Source organism: Silene latifolia, chromosome 7 (assembly GCF_048544455.1).
Source record: "Silene latifolia isolate original U9 population chromosome 7, ASM4854445v1, whole genome shotgun sequence".
Lineage (NCBI taxonomy): Eukaryota > Viridiplantae > Streptophyta > Magnoliopsida > Caryophyllales > Caryophyllaceae > Silene > Silene latifolia.
Genome location: NC_133532.1, coordinates 5623523 through 5642383, shown reverse-complemented (window position 1 = coordinate 5642383; position 18861 = coordinate 5623523). Strand labels below are relative to the sequence as shown.

Here is an 18861-nt window from a genome sequence, read left to right as displayed (position 1 = left end):
GAATAAATTCATACCATAACTCACATAGACACCAAAAATGAATTTGATAAAAGTAAAAAAAAAAATTACTCTTAATGGAGCTAAGTTTTGAAGTTTGAAAGCGAAAATTTCAGGAAAACAAAAAAGTAATAAAATCAAATAAATTGAAAAAAACAAAAGATTTTTACCACGATACACATAAAAATAAATGATTTGCATTTTTACTATTAAGAAAATGGATTATCTTTAATTACCTCACCTTGATTTGATACTTACAGCCTTACCAGATACACATAACGCCACCCTTAAAATGCGCGTGTCACTTTATTACTTCCTTGAAAACTTAAGTTATTTTCAATCCTACACTACACTTATATTGGTTCGCACGCTTGATTATGGGGTGGCTCACTTCCTTAACTACTTGGGATGTAATCAAGTCGATATGAGCTCGAGCTTTGATGTGCTCGATCTCGTCAAGCCTAAAAACTAAAGCATGAGCTCGGCTAGAAAAAAGCTCGGGAGTCAAGATGGGATTGGAAAAAGGTGGACTCCGATTCAAGCTCAGTTCATCATTATATCCCTTTTCATTTTCTCATATTTTGAGTCAAACTAAATATAAATACATTTAAAAGCACACACCGTATAATACTAAGTAGTAAAGAAAAACAAATGACAAAACTAAGCAACCTTTCGATTCAAACTTAGTTGAGCTCAAGTTGGTTCTGATTTGGTAAGCTTTGACGGAAACTCAAGCTCGAGTCAATCTCTAAACAAAGCTATGACTAAAATTCCACAAATTGGCGGTAATCATTTACAACTAGGGCTGAGTATCGGTCCAAAATCGAAATAAACAGGACCGAACACCGAAAAAATTCGGTCTTGCACCAAACCAAACCCGTATTTCTCGATATGATCCAATTCATTCTTCCGATCCAGGCCTAAACTTGTTCAACCCTATTTACAACCCTCTTCATCCTCAATCCCTATAGGCTATAGCCCTATAGATGTAGGGTGTACCCCATGAAGAAACAATCAAGTGACACGAAGAGAAAGGGCGAGAATAGAAGAAATACACAAAGTGGACCCCAATTTCACCAAACCCCAACCCTGCCATTTATTACCTTTTGCTTCTCAACTTCCTTCCTCTTCTCCTCTCCTCTTTCTCCAAAGACAGCTCTTTTTATGCTGTACTACTTCTTAATTAATCACTTAATTTACACACTAACTAACTAAAATCTTCTTCACTCTAAACTCTTCTAATTTCTTCACTTGTTCTTCATGGTTTTTGAGGGTATTTCTTTAATCTTTCTCATTAATAATCATTTTTAAGTGTTTATTTGTAATTAATATGACAAGTTATGTACTGGGTTGTGTTCAAAATCCTACCTTTATGTTGTTCTAATTGCAAATTCTTGTGTAAAACCGTCTCACTCAAGAATTTGTGTACGTTCTGATCATTTATTTATCTTTTGTGGTAATAAAAAAGTAAACAAATGATGATCTTTTATGGTAATAAAAAAGTAAACAAATGATTGGTACGGGGACAAGTATTATGGTTATAATATGTGTACGTATGTATAAAGTCTAGAAATTTATTACAAATTCTCGTCTAAGACAGCCTTAAACAGTTGAACAAGTAGTCTGTAATTTTTTTTTACTTTAATGGGTTATGATGTTGGCATAAATGGACCCATTTTATGAACGTTTGTGTAAAATGGTTTGTCATGATGGCATAAATGGTTCGGTTTAACACAATGGTTGTATAAAACCGTCTTACACGAGAATAACTGGTTATGATTATTTTATATAGATGTTATTATTTGTTTGGTTGTTTTTCAGTGATTAAAGGATCCAGCTTGTGTTGTTCAGCTCAAAGTTGAGTTCTTTTATGCAAAAAGAAGTGTTTTTTGATTAAATTGGAATCAATAAATTCTGGGATTTGATGGGTATTTGTCTAAGTGCTCGAATCAAGGCTGAAAGTCCTTCTCATACTGGTAATTAAAACCCTAATTTCTCTGTTTTTATGTGTATTAATTGTATAAATATTGAGGTTTTATAATCTTTTATGTTGATTTTGTTGATGTATTGATCTTTTTTAACAAAAATGGTGTTTTTTAAGGTATTAATGTCCGTCCCAATCATTTGTTTACCTTTTATGTTCTTTGCCAGAAGTATTTTAATCAAAGGTAAACAAATGATTGAGACGTAATGAGTGAGTATATACTGTGGTTGTATAATTCCTTTCTTGGGGTGATTAAGTTGATGTACTTGATTTTGCTGACAAAAATGATGATTTTTGGTAGATTCTACAGTTGATTAGTTGTTACTGTTACCTTAACCTGCTAAGATTTTACTGCTGTTGCTGTATTTGGTAAAAAGTTGGCAAATGTTAGCTATTTTTATGGAAAGTTTATGTTTGTTAGGTTAAAGTAGTTAAGATTTTAACTTTCCAAATTCCACTAGATGTGTGGTGTCAGCCTATCAGGTGTGTGCTTCAGAAGTTATTGTGGAGGTTAATACTTGACTTTTACCCGAGTACTCCCACCGTCCCAATCATTTGTTTACTTTTTATGTTCTTTGTCAAATGTATTTTAATCAAAGGTAAATAAATGATTACGGCGGAGGGAGTACTTGAATGAGCTTCCAATTTCAACATTTGGTAAAAAGTTTAAAGCTTGTTGTATTCATTCATTTTGTTCAGTATCGGATCAGATCAAACAATGCTGAATGAATACAACAAGCTTTTAACTTTTTACCAAATGTCGAAATTTGAAGCTCATTCAAGTACTCCCTCTGTCGTAATCATTTATTTACCTTCAATTAAAATACCTTTGATGACTGCATTGTTTGATTTGATCCAATATTGATGTCAGGAACTAAGTGGTGTTTCCAAAATGTGCTGTCTTGTGTAGGTGTAGACTCGAAATATGTTAGCTCGGATGGAAATGATCCGAGTGGCAAGAGTAGTAAGGTCTCATCGGTACCCCCAACACCGAGAAGTGAGGGTGAGATTCTACAGTCTCCTAATTTGAAGAGTTTCAGTTTCTCCGAAGTCAGAGCTGCTACTAGGAACTTTCGGCCTGATAGTGTGCTTGGTGAGGGCGGTTTTGGGTCGGTGTTTAAGGGATGGATTGATGAGCACTCACTTGTAGCCTCTAAGCCTGGAACTGGTGTGGTGATTGCTGTTAAGCGGCTTAATACAGAGAGTTTTCAGGGTCACAGGGAATGGCTGGTGAGTTTCCGTTCCCCCTTTTGTATATTCTGTTCTATGGACTCGCTAAAATTAAAAGCCTTTGTTGCAAAAGGGTCGCTTGGATGTGAGGTAATTATAACGAGAGTAGTGCAGGTCAAAACAAAGGAGAAAATGATGGTGGACGTGGTGAAGGGAGGAATGGAGGATGAAGTTAAGCAATTCATCCCGTATGAGGGTAACGCATTACTGTAAGGGGGAGGTAGTTATCACCCTCTCATTATCGCCTTCCTCTATCCACGACGAGTACTTACCTCTTACGGAGTATTTCCGTTGTTTTTCCCACCATTATCCCCGTAACAAATACTCATAGTCCAAGCAAGCCTCAAGAAGTGTAATTTTGTTCTTTGAGTTTCCATTTTGCTCGTATTTTATGCTCAAATTTGAAGGGCTTTGGTATAAGTAGCATAAATTTACTCATTTAACTCTCCATTTTACATTTGTCAGGCGGAGGTGAATTATCTTGGTCAGCTGTATCATCCTAATCTAGTGAGATTGGTCGGTTATTGCTTGGAGGATGAGCACCGTCTTTTGGTGTATGAATTCATGCCTAGGGGAAGCTTGGAAAACCATCTATTCCGAAGTAAATTCACTATTTCATCTTGAGATCATAGTGGATTTATGGTTCTTATTAAGTCAAAACCAATGTAACATGATGATTGTGATTCCGTAGGAGGTTCATACTTTCAGCCTCTTTCATGGCAACTTCGCATGAAGGTCTCTTTCGGAGCTGCAAAGGGGCTTGCCTTCCTTCACGACACGAAAGTCATTTACCGGGATTTCAAGGCCTCTAACGTTCTCCTTGACTCGGTAATTAACCTCGATGACTAATACAGGACACACTGTGAGTTGTGACTTGCTTTATTTTTATGGTTGTTGAAAACCCCTCCTCTCGTCTAATCGCAGAACTATAACGCCAAACTTTCGGACTTTGGGCTGGCGAAGGATGGACCAACTGGCGATAAAAGTCACGTATCAACTAGAGTCATGGGTACCTACGGATATGCAGCACCGGAATATCTAGCTACAGGTACCTTGGATGCACATGACTCTTCTCTTAGCATTCATTTCTTTTTGTCCCTGTGTCTTCTACACAGCATATGCGAGATTCTTTCCCTTGGATTTTTTGCATTTATCCCATAACGAGATTGAAAATCGTGCCACCATGTTACACAAATCCTTTCTTAAATCAATAAACTTGACTTTAGATGGTGCCCATCCTTGCTCTTATTTATATTTTACGGTTGCTCCATACTCAAATGTCGGCTTATTGTATTTTGTACCCGATTTAATATTTAGAGGCTCGTCTTTAAGCGCTTATCTAGTGGGCTCAAGCAAATTGAGGACAGTTTTTAGCATTTTGTGAGTCTTGTGAGTTGTTACATTACATCTTTCGTTAACTTGCATTTCTGTTAAGTTACTATGTTCCGTAATTTTTGTTCAAAACTTAATAGGAAGTTTCTTCATGCAATCAAGAGTATGAATATTCGCGTCTTGCTTGTGACGGACACTATCCAGCACAAGCTGAAGACGGATATTGTCCCTCTCACAATAAGGCAAGTGTCATGAGAGGGGCAGTATCCGTCTTCAGCTTATGACGGAAAGTGCCCGTCTTCAATGAGAATTTGTATCATGCACTTAAAAGCCTTACGGCTTGTTCTGAAAATTTGGCCTTATTTACTGATGTAGGTCACTTAACTGCAAGAAGCGATGTTTACAGCTACGGAGTGGTTCTTCTTGAGATGCTATCAGGCCGACGAGCAGTAGACCAGAACCGTCCATCGGGAGAACACAACCTGGTAGAGTGGGCCCGACCATACCTCACAAACAAGAGGAAGATCTTCCGTATCCTAGATAATCGTCTAGAGGGCCAGTATAGTTTAGATACAGCTATCAGAGTTTCGGCCCTTGCATTTAGATGCCTATCAGCTGAACCTAAGTTTAGGCCTACAATGAAAGAAATAGTGAAAGAACTCGAGCAGCTTCAAGATGATACAGCACACACGCGTAGCAGTTCGAGCACTGGGGGCCGGTATAGGAGGCGAAATGCAGACGACAGCATTAATAGTAACTTGTCAAAATCTGCCGTATCGTATCCCAGACCACTGAAATCCCCAATCCACCCCTAAATTTAGGGAAAAACATTAATATGTTACTGATGTACTGTGTTTTCTAGAAGCGATCTGCTCAGACCGAAAATGTTCCTCGTCTTTTGGTCGTTAATATACACGACTGTACAATTATTGTAATTTGACTGGGGTTAGTCTCCAGGCAGAGGGCCGATTATAGAGATAACGATCGTTGTAACTTTGTAACCCCGGAGTGTTATGTAATGAGGTGCATCCATGCCTTTGCATATTGAGGCCGTTTTGATTGTGGGCTGCAAATTTGTAATCAATCGTCGCGCACTCCGTAATTATCTGGATTGTCAATTTTGGATCAACAAAATTTCAGGAACAACTTTTTTGAACAAAAATGCGAAGCACTGCCACAGCGTGGCGGCTTTAAGCTTACAATTACGCCTCATAATTAACATATACATATTTCCCTCGACAAACTGACTCGATCTCCAAAGTGAGAAAGGGGATCGGACTAAGGACTCCGATAAGTAAAAAAACGTCGCTCATGTAACCCTACGAGCCTAGAATCTTGCCCGTCGAACCAGAGGTGGGACTCCTGCAAAATAAGTAACATGCTGCGGCGCCTTATAGCTCAATGTCTGAACAGTGGAAATTTTTTAACATTCCGTTGGAAGGATCAATTCCCGACCACAACAGCTCCAACTGACTTCGATTTTCGGTCCAAGATCCACCGGTCCATTTCATGAAGATTTAACCAACCCGGGTGTCCAGTTTTTCCAGTCTAATTTTCCTATAGATCTGTTTCGTAAATTGACCTTTTCTTTGATCTCCAATACCCTTCTCAAGTAGTTATTCCCTGGTTTTCTAACTTCTGTTTCTGTTTCTGTTTCTTCGTCAACGTCTTCACTCTCGTCTTCAGCTTCTTTGACGGGTACTGGCGGTACTTCATCCTGTAATGATATCCCATCAATGATATCACCCAGTATCTCAACCACCTCACTCATCTTGGGCCGAGATTTGGGTTGCTTTGCCAAACACTTGTTTGCTAATGACGCGAGTCTCTGGGCCGATTTCTTACAGTACAGTCCAGCTAGCTGAGGATCAACAATCAAGTGGAACTTCTTTGAATCTGATACAAAGGGTCTCACCCATTCTAAAAGCTTTTGTTCGCTCCGTGGTAGGTTTCGTTCAACAGACCGTCTTCCTGTTATCAGCTCATATAACACCACTCCAAAACTCCATACATCACTCTTGATTGTTAGTTTGCCTGTTAGGACGTATTCGGGAGCCGCGTATCCTACTGTTCCCACAACCTACAACAAACATCATCATTAGCCTGATGTAGACCTGGCAAAAGCAATCCGATCCGATTGACTCGATTCGAAAAGATTGACCCGAGACCCGAAGTGACTCGAACCACCTCACCCGAATGTGACCCAAAAACCCGAATTGACCCGGCCCGACCCGAACATGACCTGAGCTTTCTTGACCTATAACTATCCCGATCCGAAAATGACCTGATCCGAAACCACCAAACCGGAAAATGACCGACAAAATATCTCTCTAATTGAACCGAAAAGACTATTTCTTTATTATTCATTGACCCGAAAATGACCCGACCCGAAACAACCCGACCCGCTTGACCCGAAACAGACCCGACCAACAAACCCGAAACAAACCCGAATTAACCCGCAATCAATGAGAGACCCAAACTGACTCGACCCAGATTAGCCCGACCCGAACCCGACCCGCTGACCTATTTTGCCAGGTCTTACTGCCCCGATGGCCGATGTTTACGGATTATACTGTAGGTCTCACCAAATAATTTGACGGAACAAGTAAATGTACATTTTACGGCGGTAAAAAAAGGGACTTACTGATGTTGAAACATGACTGTATCCTTCTGCTGGCCCCAGCCTAGCCAATCCAAAGTCTGAAAGCTTGGCATTGAAGTCTTCATCCAGAAGTACATTTGATGCTTTAAAATCTCTAAATATTAGCTGCATTAACATATAATAACAAAAAAAAGTCAACAGAAATTACCGTCATACTTGAAGACGGTCTTTTTATTCGTTAAGCACTCATTTATTACTATCAATAAGCGAGTGTTTTATGGTCAGACTGTCTTAAACAATAATTACTCGGAGAAAAAAGTCAACACCGATTAGTTGCCAAGTGCCAACCATGCTACCATAAAATAAATTAAAAAATAAATATTAAAAAGTCAAGCACACAGGTATGGAGCAAAGGTGTTGCTATAATAAGTCCAGAAAAGCACATGTTCTGAATGCTTACCAACATTCAATTATACAGTTTTCAGTATTGACCTACAAGTTACAACTGTACCTTGAAAAGAATGGTAGGAAAATGAAGAAATCTAGCATCTAACTTTCACACCAGAAATCGGAAATGCTAAGCCAGGTCGCATTCACGAAAACAAATTTTCATATGAGACGGATTTGCAAACACAAATTATTAATACCGCTTTAACAAGCATACATAAATTGCGGGGATGGGGGTTGTCTGATGTAGATATCGGTTCTACAAATCTAGATAACTACCTGAAAATCCATTTCTTCGTGTAAGTAAGCCAAACCACGAGCTGCATCCTGCGCAATTTTGAGTCTCGTCATCCATGGCAATGGTGATGAAACTCGACCAAACAGGTGGTCTTCTAGGCTCTTGTTTTTCATCAGTTCATAAACTAAAAGCCTTTGCATTCCTCGTTCATCATCGTCTGCACAGTATCCGACTAATTTAACCAGATTCGGATGCTTGATTACACCGAGCCAATTTACTTCATTAATCCACTCTTTATGACCCTGATCACTAGAATGGAAAATCGGATAAGGATTCATTGCATTAGAATTTAGAAACCAGTCACCACAAGCTCTCAACCAAAAGTAAACCTCAAGCCATAAAACCGATCTTCCTGACCAAGCCGTCAACTTAACACAGATAATAACGTAACAACGCGCAATCATACATTTAAGGTCTAAGTTCATTTCCAGAATCCGACAATTTTAGAAATATCAACTATAAGACCCCATTTATAATTCAGTTCATAGACTATACATCTGAGGTAGTACCTCTTATTGTTTATTTTCTGAGTTTTATTTTAAAATTTTGAGTTCTGCTCTAGTATCTAGTTTTTGAGCCACATTTACTAAAACATTACACTAAAAAAATACTCCTATAATATTGCTCAAAAACTATATTTATAAATGGTAATATGCTCAGAAAAAATGTGCATATGCTCAAAAACTACAAGGTCTGGGGTACTACCTCAAATGCGTAATCCTTTTTCTTTTTATAATTTAAGCTTACAAATCATGGAATCAACATTCAACAGTGCACAACTATATTGAAAAATTCAAATTAATTAACAATTCAAACCAATTAAACAGTTTTAACTCTTAACTACAAGTGAGCCAACAATCTCCATCTACTTTTTTGGAAAAATAAACAATCAAACCCAATTTTCCAATTGACCAAATTAATCAAAACAAACTAATGTTTGAGTCAAATTCAAGCAAATTACCTCATCAATTATTAACAAAATAAATAACCATAATTCTTCTCACCCTTCCCCACAAATTAAATATTGCAGTTACCACAATAACAATCATTTCTTCTTCCTTGAAGTGTATTCCAAGGTTAGACATCATAATGATGCCCTCAAAACACTCACTACAAGTTCCAAAATAATTTAAAATCGCGTATGATCCAGAACTTTAACAACTAAGTTAATTAAATCGACAATTGCGCGCATTTGAAATCGAAAGTTCCCAAACTTTAACAATTAAAGCACAAGTACTCAAAATTAGGTACATTGAAACTATTTTCAAGCTTCAAGTTCCTAATTAACCGTCACCTAATCATTTGCATCCGCGTACAGGACCGCGTATGATCCAAAACATGAACAACTAAGTTAGGTGACATTGCACTATCGCGACATTTGAAACTGAACACACAAAATTAATTGTTGACAATATTCTCAAGGTTCAATTTCCCAATTAAGCCTCACCTACTAGTTTCAAAATCATTTAGCTAAAGGTATGATCCAGAACTTAACAACTAAGCTAACCGATAATGAGATGCACTCATGCAGTCGAAATTAAAAGTGCCCATATCGTAACACCAATCAAAATCATCAATTCATCACAAGAAGACACAAACTTTATCATTTAAGTTTTAGCTAATATCGATTGAATCTCATGCAGTCGATATAAAAAGTGCCCATATCATAACACCAATCTAAATCATCCCAACAAAACACAAACTTTATCATTTAAGTTAGTGCTAACAATCGCATCTCATGCAGTCAAAATTAAAAGTGCCCATATCGTAACACCAATCAAAATCATCAGTTCATCACAAAGATGACACAAACTTTATCATTTTAGTTTAATATCGATTGAATCTCATGCAATCGATATTAAAAGTGCCCATATCATAACACCAATCTAAATCATCCCAACAAGACACAAACTTTATCATTTGTTTAATTTAATAACAATCGCATCTCATGCAGTCGATATTAAAAGTGCCCATATCGTAACACCAATCAAAATCATCACAACAAGACACAAACTTTATCATTTAAGCTAGCTGATAAAGACTGAATCTCATGCAGTCGATATTAAAAGTGCCTATATCATAACACCAATCTAAATCATCCCAACAAGACACAAACTTTATCATTTTTTAATTTGATAACAACTGCATCTCATGCAGTCGATATTAAAAGTGCCCATATCGTAACACCAATCTAAATCATCCTAACAAGACACAAACTTTATCATTTAAGCTAGTTGATAACGACTGAATCTCATGCAATCGAAATTAAAATTGCCCGAATAATAACAACAATCAAAATCACCAAAACAAAAACACAAAATTAATCAAACAAATCAAAATCAATGGAAAAAAATAACATGCCTGGAAACCATGACGATTAAGTTGTTTAACAGCAACATCAATAACTTCATTATTATCACCATTATCAGAAACCTTAAAATCATGAACAACACCTCGATAAACACACCCAAATCCACCTTCACCAATCAACAATCCTCTACTAAATCCTTTCGTAACCGATTTCAGTTCTCCAAACGTAAATGCTCTTACATCATCTTTCCCACATTCCCCCTGTTGTTTCGCCAACATGTTAAAAAACCCGGCTGAGTCGGGATTACACCCTGAATCGGACGAGTCACCCCTTGACTCGGACCGTCTCCGTGTGACCTCACTTGCTGTACTGGCTATGCTTAATGACCTTGCCCATGATACTCTTCCTGCTGAGGAAGAGTTGCTTTCTTCGCTGTCGTCTGATCTTTTTTCTCCGTTTGTAAAATGGAAGCACTTCATTGCCGAGGTTGTAAATCAGTTAGTTAGTCTTCTGTAAGACGGTTTTATACTAATCTCGTGTCAAAGACTGTTCATAAGCATGTTACTACTAAAGAAAACTGTTTTAAACAGATTCTTATATAAGGCGGTCTTGTGAGACGGTTTTAAGAGAGGGGGAGAATAAACTAAAAACTGTTTTTAAAATGGCTTTTAAATAAGGCGGTTTTCTAAGACATGTGCGGTGTTAGTTTTTTGTGAGACGGTTTTTAAGAGAGGGTGGGATGGGTTGGTTGAGGCATGTGGGGATGAAAAGACTAAAATCTCATAGGCATGAAAAAACTCTTTAAACAAAGCTTTACATAAGCATGTGAGAGTGAGTCTCTTGTGAGACGGTTTTAATAGAGAGGGAGAATAGACGAAAAACTCATAGGCATAAAACTTTTTTAAACAAACTCTTTATGTAAGGCGACCTTACAGGAATAAAATCATTTAAAACCGGCTTTAATGTAATAAGGCGGTCTAACAGAAATATAAGTGAATATTTTATTAGTTTTATGTGAGACGGTTTTAAAAGAGAGGGGGTGGGGTGGTTGAGGGGATGAACTAACAAATGGGGAATAATAATTGGAACATATAAAACTTGATGTAAGTTTGGGTTATATGATTAAAACAATATACTATAATAATAGAGGTAGTTAAAGCGTTAAGGTTTTAATGTCATAGATGTTGTCAGATGATATTTTTTTATTCGGAAAATTCACGTGGTACCCTCGAACTTTGCCATTTTTCACGTGGTACCCAACTTTTTAAGTTTGTGCACATGATATCCTTGAAATTTGATTTTCAAGCACAACATGTCCTTTTTATCGTTTTTAAAATTTTCAATTGAGCATAAATTATAGACCAGAAATCGGAATTGACTAATTTTTTTTTTCAAATTGATTAACTCTTCGAGATCTATAAATTGATAAAATGAAATTGGTCATTCAGAAATTTATGATCGAAGATATGTTTGATTTGAGGTTTTCGTTAAAAAAAACCCTATAAAATGTCAGTCAGCAATTTTTTTTTCTCAAATCGTAGATTATGACGAGATAATCATTTAACGAAAAAAATTGGCGATTAAATTCGATCTAGGAGTTATGCGAATTGAGTTTTTTTACAATGACAAAAAAGGATATGTTGTGCATGAAAATCAAACATGGAGGGTATAATGTACACAAACTTAAAAAGTTGGGTACCATGTGCAAAATGGCAAAGTTCAAGGGTACCACGTGAATTTTCCGTTTTTTATTTTTATTATTTTTTTATATATTTTTTAGATAAAATATTATGGAAAAAAAAGAGGGAGAGATCACGAGGGTGATGCAGAGAGAGAAAAGGAAGGGTGGGTGTCTGGTGTCAGAAGAAGGGCGGTGTGTATAATTTTGTAACGTTAAAAGTTAAAACCGTTGCTTTCTTATGTGGTAGGTCTCTGGTGGTAGTTTTAGTTATTTGTCCCCAACTAACCTTTTTCATTTATTTTAGGGTTTTTTGATAATCTATTTCTACCACGCTAAATCTAATTTTTACCAATCGCTACCAAAGAAATTTTTCTTTAAAAATTGCTACCAAAGTATTTGGTTCGGACGACAAATCACTACCACATTACAACCGCAGCCACAAAGATCGATTTGACCATTCATTTCAAATTCTTATTTTAAGTAGTATTTTCACTTCCTTATTTACCCTTACCCTCTCCCTTATGTTCTTCTTTTAGATTTGTCAACAACTCCATTAATCATTCTTCATCTTTAATTTTCAAGTTCATCCATTTCAATTCACATTCCCTCACTCCTCAATTATTATTCTCATTCTCATTTCTTGTTCAAGTAACCTCTACTCCACTAATTTAACTCAACAACTTCTTTCTTGAATTTAACCAAAAGTTTAGTAGATCCAAACCTTAAATCATCCGCCAAATCCAATTCTTCAATAACTTTATTCAAGTACATAAGATTACCTTCAAATAATCCCAAATAATTGCTTGAATTCCAGGATTCTCAAAAAAAAAAAAAAAAAGTTTGGAAAACAACCAAAAGTAGTGAAAACACAACAATGGTGGAAATCCATTGTAAATATCCTTATCTTTTTTAAAGAAACAACATTGGAATCCTTGATCTATGACTATATTGCTTTAAGAATGATGCACCTCTTCCAAAACTATTGTTCAACGTTTGCTCATCTTTCTTCAGCACAACTTCATTATCAAAAGAATCCATTGACAACATAAATAAAAACTAACAAGATTGAATAAAAGCTTGAATCTTTAACAATATTATACAAAACCCAGTTAAAAAAACCAAATTTTTGCTAAATTACCTAGAAACTTTGATTGATTTAATACTTGAGGAGTTCTCATAGTTCATAAGATTTCTATGATTTTGCCAAAGAAAAAACCAAAAATTTGATTAATGCACAGGAAAACTAGCAAAATTGAAGAAAAGGTTGAATCTTTATCAATATCCCACAAAACCCAAATGCCGTAATGAATTTTTAGTGATAGGTGTTGGTTGTTGTTTAGAGGATTTAATACAATAAAAAAAAACAAGATAAATAGTGTACCAAGACATATTTCATAGATTTATGGAGGGAATAAGTTTCATTGAGAGGAATTTATGATTGACCAATTTAATTCTATGTAATTAGGTTTAGATTTTTAGAACAATTGATGGGTAAAATGAAGTTAGGTTGGAGAGAGAAGTGTGTGGGTAATTGAAGGAATGAATGATGAGTGTGTAAAGTAGGGGCGATCTGGTCTAATTACGCACAATTTGGAGGTTCGTGGTCAAGTGGTAGTGATTTACTATCCGAACCTAATATATAGGTAGTAGTTTTTAAAGAAATTTTTCTTTGGTGTGATTGGTAAAAATGGGATTATATGTGGTAGCAAGATTATCAAAAACCCTTTATTTTATTGTTTGTGTTTTGATTTAGAGTTTCGGGACCCGTGTTGATTGGCGAGTTAGGCTTATGTTCCGGTTAGGTAGACTTGGTAAAGAGGTTAATCAGATCGAGTAAGTTCAAGTCGTGTTAGTTCGGATTAGTATCCCCTCTCTTTTGATCATTTGTTTACATATTTCTATTTTGGGGTCTTAGTCGATTGTTCACCATTCTATTTTTGGAATGCCTTTGATGAGCAATTTGATCATTTACACTCAAGTTGCTCTACTTATCATCTAATAATTCTCTTCTCTTTTTTTCTTGGTTTGTGTCAAAATTAAAGGTAAACAAATGACCGGGAGAAAGGAGTATATAATAAGAATTTTGGTGGGTGTTCATTTCAAGTTGTATCATTATCGGGTTATGTTGTATTGTTATCAAGTTATACATGATTGCATGTAGAATGGTTGATGTGCGGTAATAAATATTCGGTTTGAAACAGATAGAGTCGAGTCAATTTGGGTGTAAGATGGATATCTGGTCACATTTTTCGGGACAAGTCAATTTCACGACGTCTACAATTAGGTTTCATTTAATCAAGCTATTTGAACAGACTAGACCGGTATGACTTGAATTGAACTCAGTAAAACCTAAACCAAATTAAACTGAATTGAAATAGACCCAAACCTAAAAATCTTAAGGCTTATATTTGTTTGGGCCACTTAAGTACATTGTTAGCCCATCATTGTTGGATATTTATGATGCTACCGCAAACTATCATAATCATCCTCTCTTATTCTGTTATCAATTCGTCTCCTCATGATTTTACCAATTTGTGAAGGATATTTTGTGAGATAAAATGGTAACAAAATGGGTTAGTGGAGAAAGGGACCACATGAATAGTGTTGCAGAGAGAGAAAAAGTGGAGTACATTCATGAGAGTAAAATGGTATCCGTCTTGTTGTGCGGATATGTAAATATCTTCAATGAATTTGTGTTCTGTTATACGATCTAGAATGGTCTCACCACCCTATATAATGCAACAATGCAACTCATTATAACTAGCGTACAACAATCTTACACAAAACCGATTAACCAAGTCTCGTAAATGTGCCGAGTTAAGCATATCAGTGCATCCGCCCAATCGATGGGCTAGTTCGCTTGGGATGGACCAATATACCCAATTTACTTTGGCTTGTAAATGAAGGAGACAATAAGGTTGCAAAAAGTTGCAGAAATTGCTGAAGCCTGGAGACCATGCCAGACAATGCATGAAAACTTTTCACACTTTTTTGTCAAAGTAGACATGTTTTGTGTTCGATGGATCCCGATAACATTTATTCATGTTTAAAATCGTCTTAAATTTTAAGATAATCATTATATCCATCAGTAAACGAATCACATTAGAAAAAAACTCGTCCTAATCCTGACAATTCAAATGAGATCTTTCATCCGGACATAGTTTAGCTTAGGATTTTGCCAAAAAGGGTCTCAAATTCACAATGTTGGTTGTTTAACACCGTAAACTTTGTAAACCATTGAAGAACTTTGAATCAAACCGTCTCAAATCGACAGTAATGCAAGAAACAACATAAAAGCAAGCACGAGTTTTTTTCAATTGACCCGAAAATGATTTACAACACCAGTCGTAAAACATCATAAAATCGATTACACTAGTATACCGAGTATCATATACTATATGACCGTAAATTCGACACAAATTAAACATTAGGTTGCGGGCTACAAATTTCTGCAACCACTTCAACCCAACTTTCACTTTCACCAATCCTATGGTTAAAAAAAAAAGAAAAAAAAAGAAAAAAAAATCACCATGGAAATATTCTTCCTTACTTTAGTACTACTAAAAAGACTACTAAAATGGCGCCGATTTAATTCGAAAACTAAAACTTAAATCCCTAAAATGACGCCGATTTCAGTTCTCGAAACGTAAATGCCCTTACATCATCTTTCCCACATTCTCCTTGTTGTTTTGCCAACATGTTAAAAAACCTGGCTGAGTCGGGATTACACCCTGAATCGGACGAGTCACCTCTTGACTCGGACCGTCTCCGTGTGACCTCACTTGCTGTACTGGCTATGCTTAATGACCTTGCCCGTGATACTCTTCCTGCTGAAGAAGAGTTGCTTTCTTCGCGTCGTCTGATCTTTTTTCTCCGTTTGTAAAATGGAAGCACTTCACTGTCGAGGTTGTAAATCACTAGTCAATTTGTTGTATTTAATTTAATTAATTCATAAAATGATATTTATTTGATAAATATGCATTAAATTAATTAATAACATGTAACATACTACATGTGACATATTGTGTGACAATTGACAAAATAAAATGGTAGTCCATTTTATGTGGGTTAGACCGAAATGGAGGGAGTCATGGTGGTGTGTGGTTAATTATTTTATGAGATAAAGTAATATGTAATCATTCCTATACATACTAGCCTTACACACCTAATATGTTGATAAGAGTAAAAGAAAAAGGAGATTCCAATTTTTGGCATGTACTCCTTGCCCCCCACCGGTTTTGCTCCTCTTTCTATAAGAGATTTGTTCTCTTATTTTCCTACTCCTATTCATTCATCCATTACATGCAAAAGCTTTGCTCCTTATTCTCTCTAGTTCTCTCCAAAACAAGTTTTTAGAAATACAAGAAATTGTTCAACAATTCTAATATCAAAATAAGGTTACTAGTGTAGTAATAATAACAATATTAGAATTAATTTTAAGGGTACTAGTGTATTAATCTAGTTAATTAGTATACTAGTTTAAGGGATTAGTCTTGGGTGCAATCTAAGGAGGATATCTACATTGGGATTTTGGAGGATCATCCAACATATTATGCTCAAGAACAAATAAGGAAGGTGACCTTATTTGTGCCCAAAATTTCGAACCATCTTACAATGTAAGGGACATTTTTTTTCTTATAAATCACTTATTTTGTTATGCATGCACTAGATCTAAAGAACAAATAATTAAGAAGTTAATTAGTTCACTATTAGATGAGTCTAATAATAGGTATATGATCCAATGATTATATTAGTTTAGTTATTAGCTTAGCTTAGTTTAGATTTACTTTAGGCTATAAACATTTCAATACAATTTCCATTCAAGTTATATTCTAAGGTTTCATTTCAAGTTATTTCATTAAAAGTTTTGTTCTTCCATTTCCATTTCCATATTGCAAGGTAATTTCCATTTATATTTCCATTATGTTTATCATTTTAATTATCATTAGTGTAGTTTACATTTTTCATCATGTTTGGGTAGTTACATTTGTCTAAGGAGTAAGGGAAACCATGCATGACTAAGTAAATTGTAAATGTTAAAATGAGGCTAAGTTAAATTGATAAATTGTTTCTATCATATGTTTGTATCATCACGTTTAATCTATGTTTAAAAGCCTTATTCATTGATTAAGTTTGTTCATTCATTCTAAAAGTCAAGAGGCACGGAATTGAATTAGACTAAGCATGTGTAGTAGGACGACCTAGTCATGGACGAGAGTTCCTCTAGGACCCGATCTATGGTTGACACTAATATCGTAAGATGAGTGTCTTTAAGCCTAAACATTTATCGTAAAATCAACTTCCTAACTTGACATGAGAATTTACATAATTAGCATGTGTGACCCGACCTCCCTAGACATTTTCTTTATTATTGTTTTATCATCATATCAAACCAAACCAATCAATCAACCGTTAACCTACCCGAGATAAAAGTTCAATCCATAACAACTAATTAACAACTCCCCGTCTCTCGTGGTTCGAGCCCCTACGTACTACATTCATTTGTTTTGCTAGGTATAAATAGAATCTTTCCATATGTGTGCGATAGCCTATCACCTCCCGAACGGTTCAAATTGAAGTGTATAATACGATTTTTCCGGATTCCGTGGTCCCGGAACAAAATTCTCCGGAAATCACATAGATAGTTCCTCGGGTCGTATAAAGCGGCCACGCAAAGTTTGAGCACCAACGGAAGACATTTGGGGTGCTGTATGCCATAAACCAAAGATTCGTCGAACCTCGGATAATCGTGAAAAATGGAGTAATGCTCGTTATTTCAGGCCGAATCGAATAACTTAACTCCTGAAATGACCTCGGACGCGTGATTGAAAACCGGGAGAAAAAGATACCGGGTCCGGTTCGACCTCCCGAACGGCTCAATTTGAAGTGTATATATAATACGGTTTTTCGATTCTCCAGTGGTCCCGGAACAAAATTCTCCGGAAATCACGTAGAAAGTTCCTCGGGTCAGATAAAGTGGCCATGCAAAGTTTGAGTATCAACGGAAGACATTTGGGGGTGCCGGTATGCCATAAACCAACATTCGTCGAACCTTGGATAATCGTCAAAAATTGATTAATACTCGTTTAATGCTCATTATTTGAGGCTGAATCGAATAGGTTAACTCCTGAAATGACCTCGGACGCGTGATTTAATAACCGGGGAAAAAGAAACGGGTCCGTCGCCCTCCCAACGGCTCAAATTGAAGAGTATAATACCACGCTTTTTTGATTTCGGTCCCGGAATAAAATTCTTCTGAAATCACGAGAAAGTTCCTCTGGTCGATAAAGCGGCCACGCGAGTTTGAGTAGCAACGGAAGACATTTGGGGTGCTTGCAGGTATGCCATAAACCAACATTTGTCGAACCTTGATAATCGTGAAAAATGGATTAATGTCGTTATTTGAGGTCAATCGAATAGGTTAAATCGGGAAATGACTTCGACGCGTGATTGAAAAACTAGGAGAAAAGAAATCGGGTCGATCGACCTCCCGAACAGACTCAAATTGAAGTGTATAATACAGTTTTTGGGATTCAGGGTCCCGAACAAAATTCTACGGAAATCACATAGAAAGTTCCTCGGGTCGGATAAAGCGCCACGCAAATTTTGAGTAGCAACGTAAGACATTTGAGGGTGCCCGTATGCCATAAACCAAGATTCGTCGAACCCGGATAATCGTGAAAATGGATTAATGCTCGTTTAATGCTTGTTATTTGAAAATGAATCGAATAGGTTAACTCCTGAAATGACCTCGTACTCGTGATTCAAAAACCGGAGAAAAGAAACCTAGTCATTTACCGACCACCGAACGACTCAAATTGAAGTTTATATAATACACGGTTTTGGGATTCGGTGGTCTTGGAACAAAATTCTCCGAGAAATCACGAGAAAGTTCCTCGGGTCGATAAGCGGCCACGCAAAGTTTGAGTAACAACGGAAGACATTTGGGGGTGCCGGTATGCCATAAACAAACATTCGT

General features: G+C 36.4%; 2 protein-coding genes across 4 annotated transcripts; one reads left to right on the top strand and one right to left on the bottom strand.

Moving 5' to 3' along the window:
• The first annotated feature begins 1035 nt into the window (after positions 1-1035).
• LOC141591481 (putative serine/threonine-protein kinase PBL10) lies at positions 1036-5616 on the top strand. 2 transcript variants are annotated; one of them, XM_074411829.1, is made up of 7 exons: positions 1036-1270; positions 1819-1973; positions 2892-3211; positions 3677-3812; positions 3903-4039; positions 4136-4259; positions 4919-5616. In XM_074411829.1, exons 2-7 carry the CDS (start codon positions 1922-1924, stop codon positions 5356-5358), a joined length of 1209 nt encoding a protein of 402 aa, XP_074267930.1. In that variant the 5' UTR covers positions 1036-1270; positions 1819-1921; the 3' UTR covers positions 5359-5616. The 2 variants fall into 2 exon arrangements, with proteins under 2 accessions (XP_074267930.1, XP_074267931.1); XM_074411830.1 differs by lacking the exons at positions 1036-1270; positions 1819-1973 and adding an exon at positions 2428-2491.
• A 3-nt stretch (positions 5617-5619) lies between these two features.
• Positions 5620-11115, bottom strand: LOC141591480 (serine/threonine-protein kinase PCRK1). 2 transcript variants are annotated; one of them, XM_074411826.1, is made up of 4 exons: positions 10252-11115; positions 7872-8132; positions 7188-7310; positions 5620-6623 (listed from the first exon to the last, which is right to left on the bottom strand). In XM_074411826.1, exons 1-4 carry the CDS (start codon positions 10678-10680, stop codon positions 6051-6053), a joined length of 1386 nt encoding a protein of 461 aa, XP_074267927.1. In that variant the 5' UTR covers positions 10681-11115; the 3' UTR covers positions 5620-6050. The 2 variants fall into 2 exon arrangements, with proteins under 2 accessions (XP_074267927.1, XP_074267929.1); XM_074411828.1 differs by having other exon boundaries at positions 7872-8139; positions 10252-10335.
• Between the last annotated feature and the right edge of the window lie 7746 nt (positions 11116-18861).

What these genes read in the sequence shown, in the direction of transcription:
- LOC141591481 (XM_074411829.1), top strand. Translation starts at nt 1,922, where the DNA reads ATGGGTATTTGTCTAAGTGCTCGAATCAAGGCTGAAAGTCCTTCTCAT. An exon ending in TGAAAGTCCTTCTCATACTG is followed by an intron (nt 1,974 to 2,891) that starts GTAATTAAAACC and finishes TGTCTTGTGTAG; the next exon opens with GTGTAGACTCGAAATATGTT. An exon ending in GGAAAACCATCTATTCCGAA is followed by an intron (nt 3,813 to 3,902) that starts GTAAATTCACTA and finishes GTGATTCCGTAG; the next exon opens with GAGGTTCATACTTTCAGCCT.
- LOC141591480 (XM_074411826.1), bottom strand. Translation starts at nt 10,680, where the DNA reads ATGAAGTGCTTCCATTTTACAAACGGAGAAAAAAGATCAGACGACAGC. An exon ending in TTAATCGTCATGGTTTCCAG is followed by an intron (nt 8,133 to 10,251) that starts GCATGTTATTTT and finishes TCTAGTGATCAG; the next exon opens with GGTCATAAAGAGTGGATTAA. An exon ending in ACAGTCATGTTTCAACATCA is followed by an intron (nt 6,624 to 7,187) that starts GTAAGTCCCTTT and finishes TGTTTGTTGTAG; the next exon opens with GTTGTGGGAACAGTAGGATA.